This window comes from Crocuta crocuta, unplaced genomic scaffold, assembly GCF_008692635.1.
Source record: "Crocuta crocuta isolate KB4526 unplaced genomic scaffold, BGI_CrCroc_1.0 scaffold13, whole genome shotgun sequence".
Classification (NCBI taxonomy): Eukaryota; Metazoa; Chordata; class Mammalia; order Carnivora; family Hyaenidae; genus Crocuta; species Crocuta crocuta.
In genome coordinates this window covers 965,821-986,151 of record NW_027530007.1, presented here as the reverse complement: position 1 = coordinate 986,151, position 20,331 = coordinate 965,821, and the positions used below count along the sequence as shown (strand labels likewise).

The 20,331-nt window shown below is 48.1% G+C and overlaps 1 protein-coding gene across 1 annotated transcript in view; it reads left to right on the top strand.

Moving 5' to 3' along the window:
• Positions 1–20,331, top strand: part of DISP3 (dispatched RND transporter family member 3) — a 51,235-nt gene that overhangs the window by 18,245 nt on the left and 12,659 nt on the right. The window contains exons 2-10 of the mRNA XM_077763805.1: positions 1,635–2,733; positions 3,601–3,820; positions 13,612–13,748; positions 14,644–14,778; positions 15,059–15,219; positions 16,461–16,600; positions 17,525–17,673; positions 17,870–18,031; positions 19,083–19,244. Coding sequence (XP_077619931.1) covers positions 1,638–2,733; positions 3,601–3,820; positions 13,612–13,748; positions 14,644–14,778; positions 15,059–15,219; positions 16,461–16,600; positions 17,525–17,673; positions 17,870–18,031; positions 19,083–19,244 — 2,362 coding nt within the window. The 5' untranslated portion in view covers positions 1,635–1,637. The remainder of the gene's footprint in view (positions 1–1,634; positions 2,734–3,600; positions 3,821–13,611; positions 13,749–14,643; positions 14,779–15,058; positions 15,220–16,460; positions 16,601–17,524; positions 17,674–17,869; positions 18,032–19,082; positions 19,245–20,331) is intronic.

Here is a 20,331-nt window from a genome sequence, read left to right as displayed (position 1 = left end):
GGGGGGGGAGGGGGGTTCCCCCCCCCCCCCCCCCCCCCGCCTCCACATGCAAACTTAGTTCTACCCTTTGGACATGGGGTGAGTCTGAGCTGCTTCTGGTTCACACTCAGGAGTTCCTGCTAATACAAATTGGTCCTCGGAGCAGATAGCGTCCCCTCGGCCGGAAGGCTTTAGGGCAACACAAGTGGGAAGTTTAATGATCCCATCATAGGACCCTTGCATATTACGGGAGCGGTTTCCATCTCCTCCAGACCTCTCTCCCTTTTAAGTTTTCTGCTTTGCCTTCCTCCTCTCCCACCCTCCTCTCTGTTTCCCTATTTGCATCTCTGTCTGCCCACCCCCACTCGGTTCCACTCTCATCTCTGTCTCCTCTTGCCAGCTGTCTCTGTCTCTCATCTCTCCCGTTTCCTGCCTCTCTGTCTCTGTTTCCTTCCTTCCCCTCACCCTCTCTTCCTCACTTTCACTGGGCTGACGGCAGCCCCCTCTCTTCCTGGACAGACCGTCTAATTGAAATGGAGCACTCTAGAGAATGTTAATAGGAAAGGCAGCATTAATTAGCCAGCTCTGGCATAATTAGCTTCGTCTTCTCACTGCCTGGCATCTAACTGGATAATGAGTCTCTCCCCGTCCAAACAGAGGACAGGAGGGACAAGGGGACAGGCCGTGCCCGGGGATGCTGGAAGGCCTCCTGCCTTCAGGCCACCCTGCAGGAGACCTCAGGCTGCCCAGCCTGCCCTCTCCCGCCAGGCCCTCCTGCTGCTTGTGCCCAAATCTTGGGGAGACGGATGCCTGGCCCCTGCTCATGCCCCAAGGTTTGATGTTGCTGGAGCTGCATGTTAAGTGGTCTGAGCCTTACAAACAGTGGCTGCAGCTGCAGTGTCCCAAAGAGGGGGTGGGGAGCTATTGAGAGTTCTTGGGGAGAGCTGTGACAGGCATCTAGCTCTGGCACAGCCCCGTCCATGGGTGATGACTGAGCACACTATAGCCCTCAGAGGGGAGCAAAGAAACCTGCTTATGTGACAGATACTACTAATGTACTACACAGACTGCAGTCCGCCTCACAGTCATGAGAGGCAGGAATGGCCAGCTCTGTTTTATAGATGAAGACTCTGAGGTTCAGAGAGGCTTAACTGCCTTGACAATGTTCACCTTACCAGGACCCAAACTCTGATTTCAAAGACCATGTTCTTTCCCTCCTGCCCTGATACTTCAGAAGGTACTTTAGGGTTGCTAATTATAAGTAAAAGTGATGGCTGTGGAGTAACGCCTCATATTGGCCCTGAGTTCTAAAATCAAAGCATGAAGCAAAAGTTGAGAAATCATGTGTAGTCAGAGTTTCTCTTCAGTATCCCTTATATGGGGAGGGATGTCTCTTCTGTTTGCAAATGGGCTGTCATGCTCCCTGTTCTGTGGCCTTGAAAGCCAAGATCTAGTTGGGGAAGGTGATGGACCAGTAACGTATTTTTCTTTGTTTTGTGTACAAGGGATTAGGTTCAGTGGAGTTAAATGCCCACCCGATGCAATTCCATCGTAGTATTTGTGGACAGGGCTAATACCCAGGGCTGGGCGACGGCAGCCACAGGGCACCGTCTTCTCCCTCTCTCCAGCCTGCTGACCCTCTCCCTCTCCTCCAGGCTATGGACTCGGAGGATGACCCCTTGCTGCAAGATGTGTGGCTAGAGGAGGAGCAGGAAGAAGAGGAAGCGACCGGTGCGGCCTTTAGGAGGCCCCAGAGGCCGGGGCCCCGAGCTGGGGAAGGAGGGCAGTGTTGCTGGAGGCGCTGGACGTTGCCTTCCCGGCCCCCCGCCTCGGGCTTCTGGAGTACCCTGGGCTGGGCTTTCACAAATCCGTGCTGTGCCGGGCTGGTGCTCTTCCTGGGCTGCAGCATCCCCATGGCCCTGTCCGCCTTCATGTTCCTCTACTACCCGCCGCTGGACATTGACATCTCCTACAACGCCTTTGAGATCCGCAACCACGAGGCCTCCCAGCGTTTTGACGCCCTGGCGCTGGCGCTCAAGTCCCAGTTTGGGTCCTGGGGGCGCAACCGGCGCGACCTGGCTGACTTCACCTCTGAGACGCTCCAGCGCCTTATCTCGGAGCAGTTGCAGCAGCTGCATCTGGGCAACCGCTCTCGACCGGTCACCAGGCCCCCACACGCAGCCTTTGCGGCCCCAAGGCGTGGTCCAGGCGCGTCCCCTGACGCTTCTGCGGATCAGAAACCAGCAGCCAATTGGAGTGGGCGTCTTCGGCGCGAGGCCCCACCCCTGGTGGATCTGACAGCCAACCAGAGTGAAGGCCCAAGGAAACAGGGGATGCAGAAGAATGGACGGTGCCAACCCAGCACCCCTCCCCCTGTTGTGGCTGCAGCCAATCAGAGCCGAGCCCGCCGAGGGGCCTCGCGCTGGGACTACTCACGTTCTTACGTGAGCACCAACACCCAGACGCATGCGCACTGGCGCATCGAGCTCATTTTCCTGGCCCGCGGCGATGCAGAGCGCAACATTTTCACCAGTGAGCGGCTGGTCACGATCCACGAGATTGAGCGCAAGATCATGGACCACCCGGGCTTCCGGGAGTTCTGCTGGAAGCCCCATGAGGTGCTCAAAGACCTTCCGCTAGGGTCCTACTCCTACTGCTCTCCACCCAGCTCGCTCATGACCTACTTCTTCCCCACGGAGAGGGGCGGCAAGATCTACTATGATGGCATGGGCCAGGACCTGGCTGACATCCGGGGTGAGCAGACCTGGGTGTGGTTGGGGGCTCGGCCGGCTGGGGAGCGGCTCGTGAGGGGCAGCGCCTCCATGAGGCTGGAGTGGGTCTTCATGAGATTGAGAGAAGGTACCTTAGAGACCCATAGGAAACTTGGCCATGGACTCACACCTGAAGGAGGATTGGGTGGGACTGGGTTGTGGGCAGACTCAGGCTGGGGCTGCCTGCTGGGCGTGACCTGAAGGTGATACACGGAAGGGCTGGCAGCAGCGTTGGGTGTGAGACGGGATCTGAGAGGCAAGGAAGGAGGTTCGGGTGCAGACGTGGATTGTGGGAAATGAGCTAGTTAGAAAATGGGTGGGGTGGGGCTTGGGCGTGAGGTTGGTTAGAGGGGAACTCAGGTGTGGTTACAGAAGACCAGGCATCTAATCAGAGGAAGATAGAGGAGAGGCTGGGGTTGAAGGGAGACCAAGGTGGGGTGAGTTTGTGGTAATTTAGGGATGAGACTTGAAAGGTGGGGTGGGCTAGAGAATGGTTGTGGGGTGGGGCTTGGGTGCTTGGGTGTGCCTTCTAAGGGGCAACATGGGCTGGGTTCTAGGCACATGAAAGGGGACTGGAATGGGAAGGCGGAGTTCTAGGACTGCAAAGACTGAGCCTTGGAATTAGGTGAGGTTCACATGCAAATAAAATGTGAAATTTATTGGGGGCTGCCGGGCAGTGAGTTCTTTAAACCGTTGCCCTGTCCCATTAGAGACCGTTGCAGGCAGCCTGAGGGGGAGTTCGGCCTCCTTAGAAAGGAGTGAGATTAATGAGGAGGGTAAGATGACATTGATGGAGGGCTGTAGGGAGCTGCCTTCTGAGCTCCTTGGGCCCCCATCCCTGTCCCTGCAGGCTCCCTTGAGTTGGCCATGACTCACCCCGAGTTCTACTGGTATGTGGACGAGGGTCTCTCCGCAGAAAACCTCAAGAGCTCTCTACTGCGCAGCGAGATCCTGTTTGGAGCACCGCTGCCCAACTACTATTCGGTGGACGATCGCTGGGAGGAGCAGCGGGCCAAGTTTCAGAGCTTTGTGGTCACCTACGTGGCCATGCTGGCCAAGCAGTCTACTAGGTAGGAGGTCCAGCTGCACCCAGTGTGTGTTCGCCCTTGTGTATATCAGGAGGGGGCTATTTTAGGGTAAGAAATTGTCTTCCAAGTGCTTCTTTCTCATAAACCACAGATCGCCTGCCCTCAACCTTCTCCCTAGAAAGTCTTTCTTCCTGAATCAGGGGCAGAGCCGGATACATCCTCGCTGTCACTGACAGCTCGGAAAGCCCCTTTTCTTGATCAGTGCTAATGATTAGTGAACCTGACAGCTTTGGAGGAGGTAGGAAATCCCAGGGCTTTTGCTCAAGAAGTCTTGGGTATTGATTTTTCTTCTGAGGTGGTACTAGAGGGCTTTCTTGGAAGAGTACTGACCGGGGAGTATTGGCCTCTCTGCCTCTACTACCCAAAGAGATAGTTGGCAAATCACTCTACTTCTCTGGACCTCAGTTCCCCTGCTTGTAAAATGGGGATGGTGAGTCCTGATACCTCTGGAGGCATTGGGAGGAGGTGAGCCAAGAGATGTGAAGATGCTCTCAGATAGTGGGTACTTTGGTTGTCCTCCAAGCCTCGGGATATGTGTCTAAAAATACAAGTAGGCCCTTCCTCACCCAGAAAGGGCAGTTCACCTGTCAGTCCTGATGGGCAATAACTGTAATGCCTTTCAGTCCCCTGCCCTGACAGGCCAGCTCCAGGCAAAGGAGTCATTCTCCCTGAAATACCCTTGTTCGTTCCATTACTCATCCATTGCATTGAGCAACAACTATGATAATCAGAGTCAACATTTATGTGGCACAGCACAGGTATAAGCCCCTTTTACACACCATCTCATTTAATTCTCACACCAACCTAATGAGGCAAGTGCTATTATGATCATCTCCATCTTACAGTTGAGAATATTGAGGCACAGCACAGTTAAGTAAGTTGTCCAAAATTATAAAGCCCATAAGTAGTGAAATGGCATTAAAATCCAAGCTTTCCAATCCAGAGCCCTTATCCCTTTTGTTTTTATGCCAGTCGCTGTACTTGGAGCCTTCTGCTGGCCCTGTTTCTTTGCTAAACAAACTCCTGCCCATCCACTGAGATCCAACCTGGGCAGTTTTTCCCAGAAGCTGGATTGAAAGCCCACTTTACCCCCTTCCACCATGCCCTTCCTTCTCACTAGAGGCATGAAAGAGCATACATGGGCTTTGGAGTTAGATATGTCTAGGGTCACATACCAGTGACTCCACTTAGTTGTGGGAAATTTCTGTGAGCTCTTTCACCTCCCCGAGCTACAATTTCATCATAGCACTTGTCAGTCTGTATTTTAGTTGTTTAATTCCTTGTCACGTAAAGTGTATTCCTCAGATCAGCAGCATCTGCTTCACCTGGGGGCTTGTTAAAAATGCAGAATCTCAAGGCCTTCCCTTGATCTACAGGATTCCCAAATGACTTGTTTGCACATTAAAGTTTGAGGAAGTTCTAGTTTCATTATGTTTCAAGACAGTTTGTTGAAGACTGGGATTGTTCCTGGCTTATTTCTATAGGCCTAGCCCCTAGGACAGTGCCAGGAACCCCTTAGTAGGAATTTGTCTTGTGCATGAATGAGTGGGTGCGTGGGTAGATTAATAAATGGAGGTGTTCCAGAGAAAGGTACTTGGCTAGGTTGGGAGGGGCTGCCTGCAAGAGGATCTTTAGGGTTCAAATACCAACAATTACCTCTGCATAATATGTTCAGCTGCTAAGACAAAACCTCTGCCTGAGTAAAAAAGCCTCTCTTCCCCATCCCATCCCCCTAGAGCTTCACAGGAGTGATGAAAAGCAGATTCCCTATAGACTTTAGTATCTTCTTTTGGAATAATCAGATCTTTTTATTACTCTGTGACTGGTTACCCAAGAGATGGCAACATGCACCTTGACTTACTACAGAATAATACAAATGATCACTTTCACTATGTCTCTGATAATACTAGAATCTTAGAACATGTTCACTGCATTTATACCTTTAGCCTTTTGCATTTTGTTGCATGCATTTTAATTCTATATACATTTAAGCCCCGCATGATATCACATTATTTCACTAAGTCAGTACTCATTTATATTTCACGCACATATTTACTTTTCCTGTTGCTCTTCATTACTTTCTACAATTTCATGTTTCCCCCTGGAATCATTTTCCTTGTATCTGAAGACCTCTTCTCGGTAGTTTTTTAAGCACATGTTTGCTGATGATAAATTCTGTGTTTTTTGCCTAGAAAACATCTTTATTTTACTTTCACTTTTGAAGTATATTTCTGCTGGTATAGAATTATTAGTTCGTAGTTATTTTCTTTTAGTACTTTAAAGCTGTCAATCCATTGTGTTCTGACTTCCATCATTCCTGTGGAAAAGTCAGCTGTAAATATTTTCTTTGCCCCTTTGAAAAATTATCTTTTTTTCTCTGGCTGTATTTAAGATTATCCTCCTTGGTTTCACCAGTCTTACCATGAGTTTTGTAGGTGTAGTTTTCTTTGCAATTGTTCTGTTTAGGGTGCAAAGAACTTCTTGAATCTGTAGATTGATACCTTTCATCAGTTTTAGGAATTTCCTGCCTATTACCACTTCAAATATAGCTTCTTCCTCATTCTCTGTCTCTTCCTTTTAAGATTCTAATTACACAAATTTTTTTCATTGAGTCTCATTTGTTTTCAGGGATCTTTTCTAGGTTTTTTACTTTTTATTTCTGTGTTTTGGTTTTTGTTATTTTCTATGTTTTGTTTCTTTCTATATTTGAGATATTCCAGTTCACTGATCCAGCTTTCTGTTATATTTAATCTGCTACTTAATATCTGTTGAGATTTTAATGTTAATGTTATGTTTTTCTGTGGAGAATTTCCATTTGCTTCTTTGTTATTTATCTAAATCCCTGGTGAAATTCATCATTTTATTTGTTTTGTCCATAGTATCCATCCTGTCCTTAAACATATATCATTATTATTTTTTAAATTATCATTATTTTAAAGTCCTTATCAGATGACTTTCAGTATAGGGATAAGCTGTGGATTTGTTTCTATAGTCTGTTCTTTCACTTGGTTTTTGGTCATGGGGTCTTGCCTGGTAATTTTTATTGAGTGATAAACATTGTGTATAAAAAACAAAGAGGTTCAGATGGTCTTATTTCCTGCAAAGAAAGTTTATCATTCCCTCTACTGGACAGACAGGGTTGTGACCAATCACCTTAAGTAGCCAACCATTTTGCTGAGTCAAGGCTGTTTTGCAGACCTGGAAAGTCTCAGTCAGCCTTTTGTCTGCCCTTGGTTCTCCAGGATTTTCTACTGGGAGTCTGGTGTATTCTGCAGAACTCTTTCCCGTAACAGGTTCCAAACTCTAATCGTTGTTTCTCAAAACTACAAAAACAAAAATGAAACAAACAGAAAATCTGATGCCACTTTTTAAAGAAGCTTTCTGCTTAGATTTTTAGCCTAATGCTTCATGCAGCTCCAGTATTCAGCTCAAGTGCTAAGGGGAAAACTGACCATATATTCTGCTGTTTCTGCCCAAATCTCTGCTAGTTCATCTGACTCCTAGCCTCAATTTTCACAGCCTTCTGCCTGTGTTCAAACTTAGCAGACACCTCCAGGGTGAAAATAGCTGTAGAAGGGCATCTTAACCTTTCCTAGGTTCTTCCCTTTCCAGAGTCCCTCTATTTCTCATTACTTCAGGAACTCTCTACTGTCATCAAACAGACGATTTCTGAATTTAATCTGACTTCTTTGTAGTTATTGGCAGGAATACTTGTCTTCCATGAGTTACTCCTTTATACCTGAGAGTGAAAATTGGGACCTGTGCCTTTTTATAGCCAGCAACTAAGATAGGACCTAGAACTTAGAAGCCAGTCTATAAATGCTGTACGAATGAATGAGTGAATGAATAACAACTGCTTTGGGCTCCTGCGTGGCCCATTCAGTTAAGTGTCAAACTTTGAGTCAGGTCATGATCTCATGGTTAATGAGTTCAAGCCCTGCATCGGGCTGTCTGCTGTCAGCACAGATCTGCTTCAGATCCTCTGTCTTCCTTTCTCTCTGCCCCTCCCCCAGTTCCTCACTCTAGCTCTCTCTCTCAATAACAAATAAACATTAATTACTTGAACTTTCAGTTTTCTACTCTAATGAAAGACCAATTGATCTATATAACTTAACAAAGTAGATAGATAATCCAGAGATCTTTTCTACTTTACTTTTAAATGTTCTGTTTGGTTTTTTAAAAACAGTTTTACTGAGATATAATTGACCTACAACCAACTACACATACTTAAAGTTTACAGTTTGATTAGTTTTGACACATGTATACACCATAAAACCTTCATCATAATCAAGAAGTGAACATATCCATCACCTCCAAAAGTTTCCTCATGCCCCCTGACTAATCAGTCCATCCTGCCTCTACTTGCCTCCCCACCCTTATCCCAGGCACCACTTTCTGTTTTCTATCACTATATACTGGTTTTCATTTTCTAGAATTTTATATCCATGCATCATATAGTATGCAGTCTTTTGATTGACCTCTTTCAGCCTAATTAAGTTATATCCATGTTGTTGCAGGTATTGATAGTTTATTTTTGGATGCTGAAAAGCAATCTAGTGTATGGGGATGCCACATATTTTTATATAGATACCCATTTGTTCCAACATCACCTGTTGAAAAGATTATTCCTTCAACAAAGATTGCCTTTGCTCCCAGGGAAAAAGTCTATTGTCCAAAGATATATAGGTTTATTTCTAGACTCTCTGTTCTATTCCATCAATCTATTTCTTTATTTGCACACTAGTACCACATTGCCTTGATTATCGTAGCTTTATACTATATCTTCTCCAAGTATTAGGCCTCCCAGCTTTATTCTCTTTCACAGCAATTTTAGTTATTTTAGGTCCTTTGCATTCCTATTTGAATTTTAGAATTCACTTGTATGTTTCACCAGGCAAAAAAAAAAAAGTCTACTGGGATCTTGATTATGATTGTGCTGAATCCATAAATCAATCTGAGGGCTGACATCTTAACAACATTGTGTCTTCTGACCCATGAATGTGGTATATCCAACATCTTTTGTCAGATGTTTCCTTATTTCATGTTTTTATGCTATGGTTAATTGTATTATTTTCTTAATTTTAATTTCCAATGGTTACTAGTATATAGCAATATAATTGGTTTTGGATCCCGTAATCTTGCTCACCTCCCTTAGTAGTTCTAAAAGTTTTTTGGTAAATTACATTAGATTTTCTACATAGTTAATGATATCTTCTGCTAATAAAAACAGTTTTACTTCTTCCTTTCCAAGCTGGATGCCTTTTATTTCTCTTTCTTGGCTGATTGCACTAGCTAGAACCTCCAGTACAAGGTTGAATAAAAGTGATGAGAGAGGACATTCTTACCTTATTCCTAATCAAAAGTATGTAGGGTTTTTGTAGATGGCCTTAATCAGGCTAAAGAGGCTCCCTTCTATTCCTCATTTGCTGATAGCTTTTTTTTTTTTAATCAATAATGAGTGTTGAGTTTTTTCAAATGTTTTTTTCTGTGTCTAGAGAGAGATCATACAATTTTTCTTTCTTAGTTTAATATAGTGAATAACATTGATTGAGTTTTTAATGTTAAGCCAACCTTACATTCCCAGGGCAACCCACGCCTCCCCCAGCTCTTGGTCACGATATAGTCTCTTTCTTATATAGTGTTAGATTCTATTTGTATTTTGTGTTTATGGGCACGATATATTCAAGATAGATATTGGGATGTAACTTCCTTGTATTTGTCATATTTTGGTATCAGGGTAATTCTGCTACTATAGAATGAGTTGGAAAGTATTCTCTTTCGTTTTCTGGAGATTTTTCATAGAACTGGTATTCTTTCTTCCTTAAATGTGTTATAGAATTCATCAATAAAACTGTCTGGGCCTGAAATTTTCTTTATGGGAAGAATTTTTTAATATACATAGGGTTATTAAAGTTATCTATTGCTTCTTGCATAAGCTTTGGTAGTTTTGAGTCTCACATTAAATCTGTCCATTTCATTTAAATCATCAGATTTGTTGGTAGGATGTGGTTCATAATACTCCTTTACTATCTTTTAAATATCTGTAGAAATGGTAGGGGTGCCTGGGTGGCTTAGTCGGTTAAGCGTCCGACTTTTGCTTAGGTCATGATCTCGCGGTTCGTGGGTTCGAGCCCCGCTGCGGGCTCTGTGCTGACTGCCAGCTCAGAGCCTGGAGCCTGTTTCAGTCTGTGACTCCCTCTCTCTCTGACCCTCCCCTGCTCATGCTGTCTGTCTCTCTCTCCTAGAAATAAATAAAAATATTTTAAAAAAAATAAATAAATATCTGTAGAAATGGTAGTGATGTCATATCTTTCATGTGTGTCTTTTCTTTTTTCATGATCACTCTGGCTAGAGGTTTATCAATTTTTTTAATGTTTGCTTATTTTTGAGAGACAGAGAGAGACAAGGTGCAAGCAGGGGAGGGGCAGAGAGACAGGGACCACAGAATCCAAAGCAGGCTCCAGGCTCTGAGCTGTCAACACAGAACTCAATGCGGGGCTTGGACTCATAAGCTGTGAGATCATGAGCTGAGCCAAAGTCAGATGCTTAACCGACTGAGCCACCCAAGTGCCCCGAGGTTTATCAATTTTTTTAATCTTCTCAAAGAACTAGCTTTAGGTTTCTTTGCTTTTTTTTTTCTATTTTTATTTTCTATTTCATTAACTTCTTTGATCTTTGTTATTTCCTTTTGTCTGCCTACTTTACATGTATTTTTTCTCTTGTTCTACCTTTTTGAAGTAGAAGCTGAGGTCATTAACTTGAAACATTTCTTCTTTTCCAATACAGGCATTTATTTCTATAAAATTCCCTTTTGCTACTGTTTTAGCATATCCCACAGATTTCCATATGTTGTCTTTTCATTTTCATTCCATTCAAAATACTTTCTATTTCCCCTTTGATCTATTTTTTGACCCATATGTTATTTAAGAGTATGTCATTCAGTTTCCAAATATTTGGGAATTTTCCAGACATCATTTTGTGGCTGATTTTAATTTAATTCATTTGTGGTCAGAGAACATACTTTGTATGACTTCAGTACTTTTAAATTTAGTGAGTCTTGTTTTATGGTCCAGATCGTGGTCTGTCTTACTAAATGTTCCCTTGTGCAGTGAAACAGAATACATATTCTGCTATTGTTGTGGAGGGTGTTCAGTAAATACCTATCAGGTCAAGTTGGTTGACTGTGTTGCCTTGATAAATCAAACGCTTTACCATTTTGAAATTGTCTTCTTTATTCCTAGTCATATTCTTTGCTCTGAAATTTACTTCCATTGTTATTAATATAACCATTCCATCTTCCTTTTGATTTGAATTAGTGTGTCATATCTCTTTCTATCCTTTTGATTTTAACCTATTTGTGTCTTTACTTAAAGTAGGGTTCTTGTAAGCAGCTAGGTCTTGATTTTTTTTTAATCTAGTATGACTGTCTCTGCCTTTTAATTGGGGTATTTAGACCATTTATAGGTAATATAATTATTAATATGATTAGACTTAAGTCTCTCTTTTTTTATTATGCTTGTCCCATATATTCTTTGTTCCTGTTTTCCTTTCTTTTGCCTTCTTTTGGACTGATACAGTGTTTTTTATTATTATATGTTGTTTCCTTTGTTAGTCTTTAAAAATTTTTTTGATGTTTATTTATTTTCGAGAGACAGAGAGCAAGTAGGGGAAGGGCAAACAGAGAGGGAGATACAGAATCTGAAGCAGGATCCAGGGTCTGAGCTGTCAGCACAGAGCCTGACACAGGGCTCAAACTTATGAACCGTGAGATCAAGATGTGAACCGAAGTCAAGACACTTAACTGACTGAGCCACCCAGGCGTCCCTCTTTTGTTAGTCTTTTACTGTAACTTTTTACTTATTTTAGTGGTTGCTTTAGGGTTTATAGTCCACAACCTTAGATTATCAGAGTCTACCTTCAAATGACGTTTTATCACTTCGTGTATAGTGTAAGACACTTCCAGGAGTATGCTACCATTTCTTTCCTCCCAGCCTCTATGTATTATTCTCATGTATTTTATTTCATGTATGTTATAAACACCACACTACATTATTATTTTTGTTTAAGTGGTCAGTTATCTTATAAAGAGACTTAAATAAGCAATAATAAAATATTTTATATTTGTTCATGTCATTACCATTTCCAGTCCTTTTTATTCCTTTGTATAGATCCATATTTCCATGTGTTATTCTCTTTGTACCTGAAGGACATACTTTAACAACTCTCATAGTGCACGGGTCCTGGAGATTAATTCTTTCTGCTTTCATGTATTATTGGGGCATCTTGGTGGCTCAGTTGGTTAAGCGGCCAACTCTTGGTTTCAGCTCAGGTCATTATCTCATGGTTTCATGAGTTCAAGCCCCACATAGGGCTTGGGAGTCTCCCTCTCTCTCTGCCTCTCCTCTGCTCATGCTCTCTCTGTTTCTCTCAAGATAAATAAACTTTAAAATTAAAATAAAATAGAAAATGAAAAAGTCTATTTGCCTTTGCTTTTGAAATATATTTGTGCTGGGTATAAAATTCTGGGTCAATGTTTTTTGTAGGTAAAAGATGCTGCTCTGTTATCTTCTCCCTAGCACTTGTTTCTGATGAGACGTCTCTCTTATTTTTGTTCTTCTGTGTGTGATGCACCTTTTTCCTCAGGCTGCTTTTAAGACTTTCTTTTGGTCACTGGTTTTGAAAAATGTGGTTGTGATGTGCATTGTTGTCATTTCATTCATGCTTTTTTTTTTATACTTGGGGTTTGATGCTCGAGCTTCTTGAATCAGTGAATTTATAGTTTCTATCAAGTTTGGAAAAAATTCAGCCTCCTTTGGAGAGCCCCATAACCCATGTATTAGGTTACAGTGAGGTCTAGCAACTCTCAAGGCTGTAAGTCAGGATAACCATAGGGCCCATTTTGCTTCTCATCTTTCAGGAATCATCATCCTGTGCTGTCTCATGTCCAGATTCTTGTTTTATGCAGTTTCTCTTATTTTTTGTTAGTTTCATGGGAGGGTAAATCTAGATTTCATCTTAATCACTCTATCATGTCCAGAAGCAGATGTCACTCCTGTTTGTATTTTAAAACCCGACTTGACCAGCCCAGGTACGTTTTTGTTATTATGAAGAATAGCTTGTGTTAACTGCACACTGAATAGCAGTGTAAAAGTGCATAAGTGGAAGCTGGTTTGAATTTAGAATTTTGCAGTGAATAATTGAGAATTGGGAGATGATGTAGGATTTGACTGTAATTGATTATTATCTGTGTTTAGCAGGGTCTCAACCTTGACCATACATTTGAATCACCTGGGAGATTTTTAAAAAAAAATTTTTTTTAATGTTTTTTAAAATTTATTTTTGAGAAGGAGAGAGAGAGTGAGTGAGCATGGGTGGGGGAGGGGTGCATGCGTGCTCGCGTGCACACACACACACACACACACACACACAGAATCCAGAACAGGCTCCAGGCTCCAAGCTGTTAGCACAGAGCCCGATGCAAGGCTTGATCTCGGGAACAGTGAGATCATGACCTAGGCTGAAGTCGAATGCCCAACCAACTGAGCCACCCAGGCATCCCTCACCTGGGAGATTTTTAAACACTGATGACTTACCCCACCCCAGAAATTCTGGTTTAATTTGTCTAGAATATAGCCTGGACATCAGGAGTTTTGGAAGCCCCAGGTGACTTAACATAGAGCCAAGGTAAAGAGGCACTGTGGAGGCGGATAGCTCCTGCTCCTCCTCCAAGTGTCAACAGCAAAACCCACTTCTGTCTTTCCTCTCCCCTCCAGCAAAGTCCAGGTTCTGTATGGGGGGACAGACCTCTTTGATTACGAGGTGCGCAGAACCTTCAACAATGACATGCTCCTGGCCTTCATCAGCAGCAGCTGTATCGCTGCCCTTGTCTACATCCTCACCTCCTGCTCAGGTAGGCCTCCCCAGAAAGCCCAACAAGAGCCACCCCCTTTCTCTCCTTCCAGCATGCTCCTATCCGGCCAAAGCCTGCCTTCTCCAGAATGCCAGAAATCATCTCAAATCCACTGTGTCAAAGGATTCTGGGGAGGGGTGCTCAGAAATCACCTTCCAACCCCAGGCAGGTGGACTGAGGTCCAGAGGCAGCTTGGGCCATACCCGAGGGCCGCTGCTCCTGGGACCTCACATAGTCAGCCTTTTGCCCTTTGACCATTGTTTTCTTGCTAAAAAATTTATTTTGGGGAGTCTGGAGTACTGGACCCTCCCTCATGGATTCTTCCGTAGCCTGTTTTACAGTCCCAGTGCAGCTTCCCTTTTGTCCCCCAGTCCACTTTAACACCATCATCTTCCCATGTACCCCGGCTGCTTCTTAACTGCGTATACAGTAGGCACTCTCTATTGCCCAGGTGAACAACAGATTAGTAATACCTTCAAAAATGGAAAAGAAATGCATTCATCCATGTAACAAATATTAATCAGGCACCAACTATGTGTCAGGTGCTCTGAGACGCCAGGGATCCAGTGGTGAACATCACGGACACATTTCCTACCCCCACAGAACCTCTCGTCTACTGGGGTGACAGACGTTAGATATATAACAATTCCCTACCAGCAGTTGAGGTAGGTCCTGCAAAGACGAGGGCCTATGAACCACCTACTCAGACAGCCTCCTCTGCTGCTTGGGCTCCTGCCTGGCCCCTTCTCTCTGGGCATGAGAACTGTGCAGGGCACAGCCAGGGTAGTGCAGGGCGCTCTGCAGGGATGAGGGCATGAGGCAGGACCCAGCTGTGTCCCTGAAGGGTGTGTGCTCTGCTGGGTCCTCCCACTCTGTCCTCTCTTGCCTTGCCCAGTGTTCCTGTCCTTTTTCGGGATTGCCAGCATCGGCCTCAGCTGCCTGGTGGCTCTCTTCCTGTACCACGTGGTCTTCGGTATCCAGTACCTGGGCATCCTCAACGGGGTGGCTGCTTTTGTGATTGTGGGCATCGGTGAGTTGCTTCTGTGGCATGGTGGGAAAAGTGGAAAGGAGGCCAAGATTTGGAAAAAGGGGCCTTGTTCTGGGGCTGGGNCTTGGATTCCTGGTGAGTAGAGCCAAAGTTGGATGGGTCTTTCCAAACTCCAGACTGAGAAGCAGGATTCCCCAGGAGCCTGACCTCTTGGGGGAGGGGGGAGCACTCAGGGCTGGACTAGGCCCAGCTTGGGTCCGATTCTGGAGATAGCAAAATGATCCTGAGCCTGCCCCTGCTGGCCTGGGACTCCCTTCCATAGGTGTGGACGATGTCTTTGTGTTCATCAACACCTACCGCCAGGCCACCCACCTCGAAGACCCACAGCTGCGGATGATCCACACCATCCAGACGGCAGGCAAGGCCACCTTCTTCACCTCCCTGACCACGGCCGCTGCCTATGCAGCTAATGTCTTCTCCCAGGTGCGAGATGGCCTCTGTCCCTGGCCCAGCCTCCCCACACCCCCCCATGGGCCCTGGGCTCTGCTCCTCCCGCACACCCCACGTAGCTTGCCTCCTGGCACTTGCCATGTTCCTAGACACCATTCTGGCCACCAGTTACCACTACTAGAACTTAACAAATGGGAACATTATAAAGATACAAATACTATCTATTATTAATCCTCATTAATAGTAATCCAACCTGTGCCCTGAAGGGTGTGTGGCGGTTTCCAAACCTCTTCCACATTTAGTTTTCAAAACATATGATGAAGGGATAATTATATCCCTAATTTCCGAATACGGAAACTGAGACCCAGAGAGGTAGAGTAACTTCCCCAAGGTCATACAGCTGGTAAGTGGTGACCCTGGGGAGTCCCCTGACCCTCGGTCCAGAGCTCTCTCACACTGCATTGTCATCCCTCTCGCTGACGTGCCTCTCACTGGCCCCAGGCTCATTCAGGCCTCTGAGTTGGGCTCAGGAGAAGGATGTGAGTTTGGGCCCGGTCCTTGGTGCTGACAGCACCTAAAAGGCAGTGAGCTTCAAGACGTTTCATGACCTGGGCCAGAGGTCCCATCTAGAAACCACTAGATGCTCTGGGATTATCCAGACCTTGCTAGAGAGCTGCACCCAGAAAACAGGCAGAGCTGGGTTCTAGTTCCACCTTTGTGATGGGCCCTGTGGCCTCCGGGCCCCTCTGAGCCTCACTTTCCTCATGTGTAGCTTATTCAGAGACTGAAAGGAGATGACGGTCCCAAGGTTTTTACAAACAGTGAAGGCTTGTCTGCTGTTGGTTAGAGTTTCTGGTGGCGGCCACATCCCTGTGTGGGTCCCCGGGACACCCTGGAGCACACCCATTGCTCCTCAGCTCCGGGAGCACACGCAAACTTTCCTCCCTTACCCTCAGTAACACGCGGCCTGGTCCAACGGGCTCTGATCCTCAGTCGCTCGTGTAATGACCACTACTGAGCACTTGCTCTGAGTCGGGCACCCCTGTGGGCTGCAGCATGGACACGGGCCTCCACCCCAGAGGTGGGGGTGCTCCTCCCCTGCTGTGTCCCCTGCCCCCAGCCCTTGCCTTCTGCCGTCCCCCTAGGCCGGTGGCTGGCAACCTGAGACTCCTCATTGCGTCTCATTCTGGAAATGGTCTGACTGCAGAGTCTCAGACTCCCGGGGCTCCAGGCCGGACCAGCCTCACATCCCACCCCTACCTCTCCATTGCCAGATCCCAGCCGTCCATGACTTTGGCCTGTTCATGTCTCTCATCGTGTCCTGCTGCTGGCTGGCTGTGCTGTTCACCATGCCTGCCGCCCTGGGCATCTGGAGCCTTTACATGGCACCGCTAGAGAGTGCCTGCCAGACCAGGTGGGTGGGCAGGCAGAGGCTGGGGAGGAGGACAGCGGGTGGGCAGGGGCAGGCAGGGAGGGGCACGTGTCCTCCTGGGCCACTCGGCACACCACCTGCTCTTCTACAAGCTTTGTGATCCTTTATTGAGCACTTTCTGTATGCCCAGTTCTGTGCTGGGTGCTACTGGGAGACCAAGGAAGGAGAAGAGAACCCTCCCTGATAGTTACCACGCGTGATTACCTGCTACGTGCCAGGAAGTGGGCAAAGCGCTTTGGCACAAGACCTTCTTCCCACCACCGCCCCATCCCCGGGACCCTCAGAGCTGGGTGCCCTTGTTTTGCCTGTGAGGAAACAAGGGCTGAGAGAGGGTGGGTGTCGTTCTCAAGTTCACGCATTCAGTAGGCAGCAGGGCCGAGATTTAAACCCCGTAGTCTGACCAGATCCCATGCCCAGCTGCATATTAAACATCCTCGGGCTTCTCATTGCAGTGGAGAAACCTATTTAGACAGTGAGCCATGTGTAGATGTGAACGGCTCAAGGCCACGGTTGCCGCCAGAGGTCGGGGGTTGGGGTCTTGCTGCCTGAGTGGTCGGGGAAGGCAAGGAGGGAGTGGAGGGGAGGCCCCATGGAGTCTGGCTTGGGTGAGTGGCTGGGCTTGGGTGCTGGGAATGACAGGGGCTCCAGGCTTGGGGCAGGCACGCCAGGGGAGGGGTCCCTCTCCCTGGGTCATGGCCGCCCTCACCCTTTCTCCAGAGGAAGGGGGCGCACCGAGGGCCCGGGGGGGGAGATAGTACCAGGCGCCAGGCTCCTGGGAGTCTGTGGTGCTTGTCCTCGGGCCACGTCCGCAGCAGCCTGAGGCCCAGGCTCACGCGAGCCTCGGGGCCTCGCCCTGGCACACCTGGGGCCCTCGGGGCTCACCCCTCTCCCCCACTCTCTCCATAGCTGCCACCAGAAGTGTGGCCGCAAGAGCTCCCTGCACCTCCCTGGGGACGTGTTTGCTGCTCCCGAGCGGGTGGGGGGCAGCCCTGCCCAGGGCCCCATGCCCTACCTGGACGATGACATCCCCCTGCTGAATGTGGAGGAGGAGCCGGGTGAGTCCCAGCACAAACCTGCCCTGTGGGACCCGGGGCTGTCTGCCAGGGAGGGCACTTTTGACGAGGTGACCTCAGGCAGATCCTGATGGCCTTTGGGGATCCCCATGGAGCATTGGGGCTTCCCTGGGACCAGGGTGGGCTTTGACGTGTGTCTGGGCCAGGCCTCTGAGGGGCCACTGCTCTGCCCTGGCAGTGTCCCTGGAGCTGGGAGACGTGTCCCTGGTGTCCGTGCCTGCAGAGAGCCTGCAGCCACCCCCCGACGGGGGCAGCCAGGGCCAGCTCATCGCCCAGCTGCAGGAGCTGCTGCACCACTGGGCTCTGTGGTCAGCCGTCAAGAGCCGCTGGGTGATCGTGGGTAAGTGGCTCTCCACACCCCCTCCCCTGTGTCTTGCAGATTTTCCCCAGTGCCCCAGGCTTGGGGACAGACTCCCTCCCCCAAAGCACATACAGGCAGCCAGAGCCCAGCCCCCTCCTGCAAACCAACCTGGGGTAGTGTCTCGCTCTCTGGGCCTCCCCCATTCCTGTGTAGAATGGAGCTGGTCCCGCAATAGCTGTTGTTGATTGAGCACCTACTATGCACCAGCCATCATGCTGGGCAGGAGAGCAGAGCACTTAATGCTTGGGCTCCGGAGTCAGACCAGCTTGGCCGAGTTGGAATCCTAATTCTACCACTTACTGGCTGGGTGACCTTGGGTACGTCAGTCAGTCTGAGCCTCACTTTCCTATCCTGTTACTAAGGATGAGAATAGTATCTGTCTAGGGGCCTCTGGGGGGCTCAGTCAGTTAAGCCTCTGACTCTTGAGCTCGGCTCAGGTCACGATCTCATGGTTTGTGAGTTTGAGCCCGATGTTGGGCTCTGTGCCGAGCGTGGAGCCTGCTTGGCATTCTCTCTCTCTTTCTCTCTCTCTCTGCCCTCCCCCGCTTGCATTCTCTCTCTCTCTCTCTCAAAAATAAAAGAGTAGTATGTATCTAATAAGGCAGTCATGGGGCAAGCCATAGGGCAAGTAAAGAACTCAACCCAGTGTGTGGGATGTAGTAAGTGCTTGAGAAACATTCAGTGCTGTGATTATTATAATCCTGAGCAGCATTTAAGGCTGTGTATAACCAAGTGCGTGTGCCAGCTCTTTACAAACTGTCAAGTGCTCTAAGATAGTGGCTGATCCTTAATCCACTTATGCAGCTTATATTCTGATCCCCAAGTGACATGAATAACATCCAACCCTGCCACCCTGTCCCCTCCCCCCCCGCCCCCGGACGACCAGTCCCTGACAGGCTTCACCCCCAGGCTGGCACACCGCACCTCTACCAGCTCCCCTGGGTCCCTGCCCCGCGCTGCTCCCCCATCAAGGGAACAGCGCTCACCCGGGGCTGCGGGCACCGCCTAGCGTGGCCTCCTCTCCTGGCAGGGCTCTTCGTCTCCGTCCTCATTCTGTCCCTGGTGTTTGCCAGCCGGCTCCGCCCTGCCAGCCGGGCGCCCCTGCTCTTCCGGCCCGATACCAACATCCAGGTGCTGCTGGATCTCAAGTACAACCTGAGCGCTGAGGGCATATCGTGCATCACCTGTTCAGGTGAGAGTTCCATCGCGGCGTCCCCCATGGCTCCCTGCTTTCTTTGGAGTTCGGGTCTCAAAGACCGTCAGCCTGAGAGATGCGAGGTCCAGGCTCTCCGTCACTGTGCAGCCTCGGCGTATCGCTGAGCCTGTGTGTTTCCGCATTTCCTACAGCAGGTATTTCCCGGGTGCTGGGGAGACCCAGTAGGCAGGACAGGCTTCCTGAGCTCAGGGAGTTCATTTGCCTGCTAGGGTCCAGCATTGTAATAGTGGATCTGAGCTGTGATGGAGGAAGAACAGGGCACCTGGGGAGCTCAGCATCATGGAAGACTCCCTGGAGGAGGCAGTGTCTAAGCTTGACTCGAAGAAAGGGAAGGAGTTAGCCAGGCTGAGAAAGAGAGAGAAGAGAAGAGTCTCAGCCGAGGGAAGAAACGCCAGAGGTGGGCAAGACCAGGGCCAAGTGTGAGAGAGGCAGTTGCGGGGGCTAAGGCTGGCCAGGTAGGTGGGGTTAGGTCTGGAGGGCCAGAGTGAGGAGTCTGCATTTTATACTGATTGGCAGGGGGAGCTAGTGGAGGGTTTTAAGCAGAGCAGGGCTGTGATGAGTCTCCCAAGCGCTGCGTGGAGGTGGATGGTATGGCCAGGGTGGAGGCTGGGTGGGAGACCAGGTAGGAGGCTGGTGCCCTCATCTGACCGTGAGATGGTCAGATGGCCTGGGGTCAGCGTGCTTTTGGGCCGGCGGAGCCACGAGGTTCTCAGCAGGTGAAAGCCATAGGGTTTGGTGACAGAGCTGGTGTCAGGGAGGAGCAAAGAGGTGAGTTAAAGATGTCCCCTTGCCTTAGAGGTAGTCTGGTCCAGAGGAGACCCTGAGGTCAAGGTTGGGGGCAGGGGAAGTCGGCCCAAGGTCATACAGCTTTGCCAGGTCGGTTGGAAGCAAACGAGAAGATTCTGGGCAAGTGCCTCCAGCTCCTAGCAGAAGGTCCGCTCACTGCTGTAATTGCCTTCATTAAATTAGAGCAGTGCCCGCATTAACCTGGCCTTCCCCTTGGTGATGCCATTAGCCAAGTGCATGGTAATGAGTGCAGCTCAGAGAGGTGCCTGAAGAGCCC